At 41.3% G+C, this 4,442-nt stretch overlaps 1 protein-coding gene across 1 annotated transcript in view; it reads right to left on the bottom strand.

Annotated features, from left to right (window-relative positions):
* The window catches only part of LOC110456680 (transforming growth factor-beta-induced protein ig-h3-like), an 11,552-nt gene extending 8,965 nt beyond the window's left edge, over nucleotides 1-2,587 (bottom strand). The window contains exon 1 of the mRNA XM_021507555.1: nucleotides 2,332-2,587. Coding sequence (XP_021363230.1) covers nucleotides 2,332-2,485 — 154 coding nt within the window. The 5' untranslated portion in view covers nucleotides 2,486-2,587. The remainder of the gene's footprint in view (nucleotides 1-2,331) is intronic.
* Between the last annotated feature and the right edge of the window lie 1,855 nt (nucleotides 2,588-4,442).

Here is a 4,442-nt window from a genome sequence, read left to right as displayed (position 1 = left end):
ACACACACACACACACACATTTCCCCTCCCCTATGGGTATCATGCGTTGTTAAGGCGGGGGGAGGAAAAAGATAAAAAGTTTTTACAAACTTAATCTATGTGATCCTGAAAGTAGGTTAATGTCATTTATTGAAAGACTTGACAGCCCATAATTCCAGCACGCTACTGTCCAAATACCATCATCCTAAGCCTATTGGTTATTCAGAAGAAGTCGCTTAAATTGAACCATTGACTCCTAACGGGCAGATGACGGACATAACTTAGGAATGAGGGGAGGGAGTGTGACCTTTGAAGTGTGAGGTAATGTGACCTTTGAGATGTGAGATAGTGTGACCTTTGAGGTGTGATGTAGTGTGACATTTGATATGTGAGGTAGTGTGACCTTTGAGGTGTGAGGTAGTGTGATCTTTGAGGTATGAGGTAGTGTGACCTTTGAGGTGTGAAGTAATGTGACCTTTGAGATATGAGGTAGTGTGTCCTTTGAGATGTGAGGGAGTGTGACCTTTGAGATGTGAGGTAGTGTGACATTTGAGATATGAGGTAGTGTGACCTTTGAGATGTGAGGGAGTGTGACCTTTGAGGTGGGAGGTAGTGTGACATTTGAGATGTGAGGGAGTGTGACCTTTGAGATGTGAGGGAGTGTGACCTTTGAGGTGCGAGGTAGTGTGACATTTGAGATGTGAGGTAGTGCGATCTTTGAGATGTGAGGGAGTGTGCTATTTGAGATGTGAGGGAGTGTGACCTTTGAGGTGCGAGGTAATGTGACCTTTGAGGTGTGAGGGAGTGTGACCTTTGAGGTGTGAGGTAGTGTGACCTTTGAGGTAATGTGACCTCTGAGGTGTGAGGTAGTGTGGCCTTTGAGGTAATGTGACCTCTGAGGTGTGAGGTAGTGTGACCTTTGAGGTAATGTGACCTTTGAGGTGTCAGGTAGTGTGACCTTTGAGGTAGTGTGACCTTTGAGATGTGAGGTAGTGTGACCTTTGAGGTAATGTGACCTCTGAGGTGCGAGGTAGTGTGACCTTTGAGGTAATGTGACCTCTGAGGTGTGAGGTAGTGTGGCCTTTGAGGTAATGTGACCTCTGAGGTGTGAGGTAGTCTGACCTTTGAGGTAATGTGACCTTTGAGGTGTCAGGCAGTGTGACCTTTGAGGTAGTGTGACCTTTGAGATGTGAGGGAGTGTGACCTTTGAGGTGTGAGGGAGGGTGACCTTTGAGGTGTGAGGTAGTGTGACCTTTGAGGAAATGTGACCTTTGAGGTGTCAGGTAGTGTGACCTTTGAGGTAGTGTGACCTTTGAGATGTGAGGGAGTGTGACCTTTGAGGTGTGAGGGAGTGTGACCTTTGAGGTAATGTGACCTCTGAGGTGTGAGGGAGTGTGACCTTTGAGGTGTGAGGGAGTGTGACCTTTGAGGTAGTGTGACCTTTGAGATGTGAGGGAGTGTGACCTTTGAGGTAAGAGGGAGTGTGACCTTTGAGGTAATGTGACCTCTGAGGTGTGAGGTAGTGTGACCTTTGAGGTAGTGTGACCTCTGAGGTGTGAGGTAGTGTGACCTTTGAGGTAGTGTGACCTTTGAGGTAGTGTGACCTTTGAGGTAGTGTGACCTTTGAGATGTGAGGGATTACTCCCCGAGACCGAGCTTTTCTTAAGAAAGAAAATCGTGGGCCGAAAGGACAGAGTGTTGGATTAAAGAAGTTAATAGTGTCAGACAAGGGCCGGCTGTTGTGAGATAAGGATGGTCACGAACCTTTAAGTCTATATATAGGTCGAGTGGCATACCTATCAACGTCACGATATCGTCCAGACACTTAATATTATTGTTTCCCATTCGTATTGAGTATTTTCAGCTAACGTTACGTAGTAAGACACAATAGTGTAATATACAGAATCTTAACTTGTACAAAGTATACCAGGATTGTTGGCTTTTGAAATTTTAGGAAAAATGTGTATAATTGACAATGACAATTGTTTTATTCTCATAAACAATACAGTGTAGAGAATTTGTATATTCCAGTACAATTTTAAACCTTCACAGGTTAATAAAGTCTTTGGTGTATTACCCACTGTATGCTCATAAAAAGCGACTATCATAATGGCCTCCCTTTAGAAGAAAGGTTGTTTGTCTGTGTCCTCTAGATCTGCTCACGGGAATTTGGAGAAACCAGAACTGAGATGCTTTACCAATAAAACAGTTTGGATCTTCTTCTTTTCCATTTCTAAACTTTTCTATAGGGTTTATAATCTTGTGTCGAAGCACATCTTCTGTTTACTCGCTGTATACAGTACTAGTAATGAACAGCATCATGAATCATAACACAAAGAGAAAATGTCTTACCCGGACTGTTGAGTGTTGCACTGAGGTGAGCATGGTTTAAAAGTTCATCTAGGATGCTGAACTGGCTATGATCGTGGATGTACTGGGATAATGTCCTGTTTTCAACACATAAGACAAAGGCCAGTTGGGAAAGGAAAAACACAAGAAGCTTCATATTGATGTCAGTTGGAAAGGTGGACGGCTGTTTCGGTTCCTTTGCTGTCTCGAAGGAAGGAGTACAGGGGCCAGCCGGCTGTTATGGTCGAGATATCATATTCTCTGGGAAAAGAACCAGGTGTCACTCTATATGGGAGAGTCGGTCAGACACGAATTTTGATTACAAAACCAGTCTAAAATCATGATAAACCACTAGAAAGTCAGCGAAATCATTTCCTCCTAGATTCATGGTAGTTTCAAACATTTTGTTATAGAATCCATACACGTATTGCATGTTGTTTTACACGTACTACTGGTTCTTCTATAATAGTAGGCGTTTGATAACAAGAAATGAGTTCAGAAAGCGTAGAACGTTTTATAGAGGCCGAAACAGTTGCTAAAAACGGGTAATATTCACTGTTAGTATAAGTTCACATCTAAATCTCCAGTTTAAGGGACCAGCATGTGTTGTCTTAAAGCATTTCTGAATTTCCCTTCATGTAATAAGATATCTCTCGTGGCCTCCCGTGCATAACGTTATTTTCTATTTGCATATTTAGACGATTTATGTTGTTTACGTTCCCTGGATTCCTTACAACAATACACAATTTACGTATTATCAATTAAATTTCAGCGGAAATGTCGCTTTGATAAATGTTCATCCAAGAATTCGAAACCCTGTCAATGTGTGTGTTTCACTGGCCTATAAGATTAGGTAGAAAACCATCCTATTTCAGGAGAGGTCAGGATGTATTAGCAAACATACTCTTAGCAATGTCGAGATCACGTCTCTGAAAACACCTGTTGAGTATACATGTAAAGTTAGTTATCAGATATTTGCAGACAAACCACAGCCAGAAGCCGTCTCAAGTAATGATATTTTCCAGACAAATAAATGTGTTCATTTTAGAATAAAAGTATCTTATAACGTTTATATACCAAAAATGTTTTGATTATAGATGGGCTAGGTCATGAAATACCCGTGACAAAAATATCAATCCAAATATTATCATTTGGTGTCGTGCTGTTCTGAATCCAAACATTATATTTAGTCTAGCTCTGGTGTCTAAAACAAATCTGACAACGGATGAGGTCTTGAGAGTGCTGATACACCCATCTGTAAAACTGATATAGCCTGGAGCTAATGATAACTGGTAGGTGCCGCACGTTAAATCAAATATTCCAAGTTGAGCTCTGGAAAAGTGATTGAAGATGCATCCATCTTTACGAATTCTGACTTTGCTCTCTTTGAGAGAGCTTGTTCTGTTTTCACCCTCTGCGCCAACCAGCTTGTTTTATAGAAGTCGAAACTTCATTTGTTTTCCGAGTTCTTTGTCTTTTCTGTCAGTTTCCGGTCATCTTTGATAAATTGGTCCCAGTATCCCATTGAGGTATGCAATCACATTTTTTATTATTTCCTCAATTATATTAATGAAGCAATTTGATATATGTCGAGTTCTAAAAATATCCAATGCTTGAAGACAGCCATGATAAGACTCTACAATCCATCGCGATATAGTAAGTGTCCTGTCAATGTTAGCCTGTAGATCAGAGTATAGGCTCTGACCAGGCTTAAGTTATGAGGACATACTGGTATTTATACCAGATGCCTCTAACATCTACAACCACGATCAACGACTACATTGTCGTCTTGCTCCAACCATGTGAGCTTGTCTATGATGTTTTCTGGTAATGCTTGCATCATTTTGGCTTCCACAGAATGGTCCTACATGTACTGTGTCCAACATGTACCAATCAGGTAGATATTTGCTCATGCGTAAACGGTAATTACTCTCCCCCTGGCCACAGTAAGAAATTATCTAAAGCTTATGGTAGGCACATTTTTGAATATTAGTATATGTACCATCTAGTATGGCAATCACGCTGTCTCCAAAGAGTCTTTCTGAGAATACAATATTGTGTGGAAGTATGTTCCCAACTCAAATGGTCAGGTCCAAGGAACACTGGAACTATAG

This window comes from Mizuhopecten yessoensis, unplaced genomic scaffold, assembly GCF_002113885.1.
Source record: "Mizuhopecten yessoensis strain PY_sf001 unplaced genomic scaffold, ASM211388v2 scaffold8821, whole genome shotgun sequence".
Lineage (NCBI taxonomy): Eukaryota > Metazoa > Mollusca > Bivalvia > Pectinida > Pectinidae > Mizuhopecten > Mizuhopecten yessoensis.
The sequence above is the reverse complement of the archived record's forward strand: the minus strand, read 5'-3'. Positions and strand labels throughout refer to the sequence as shown.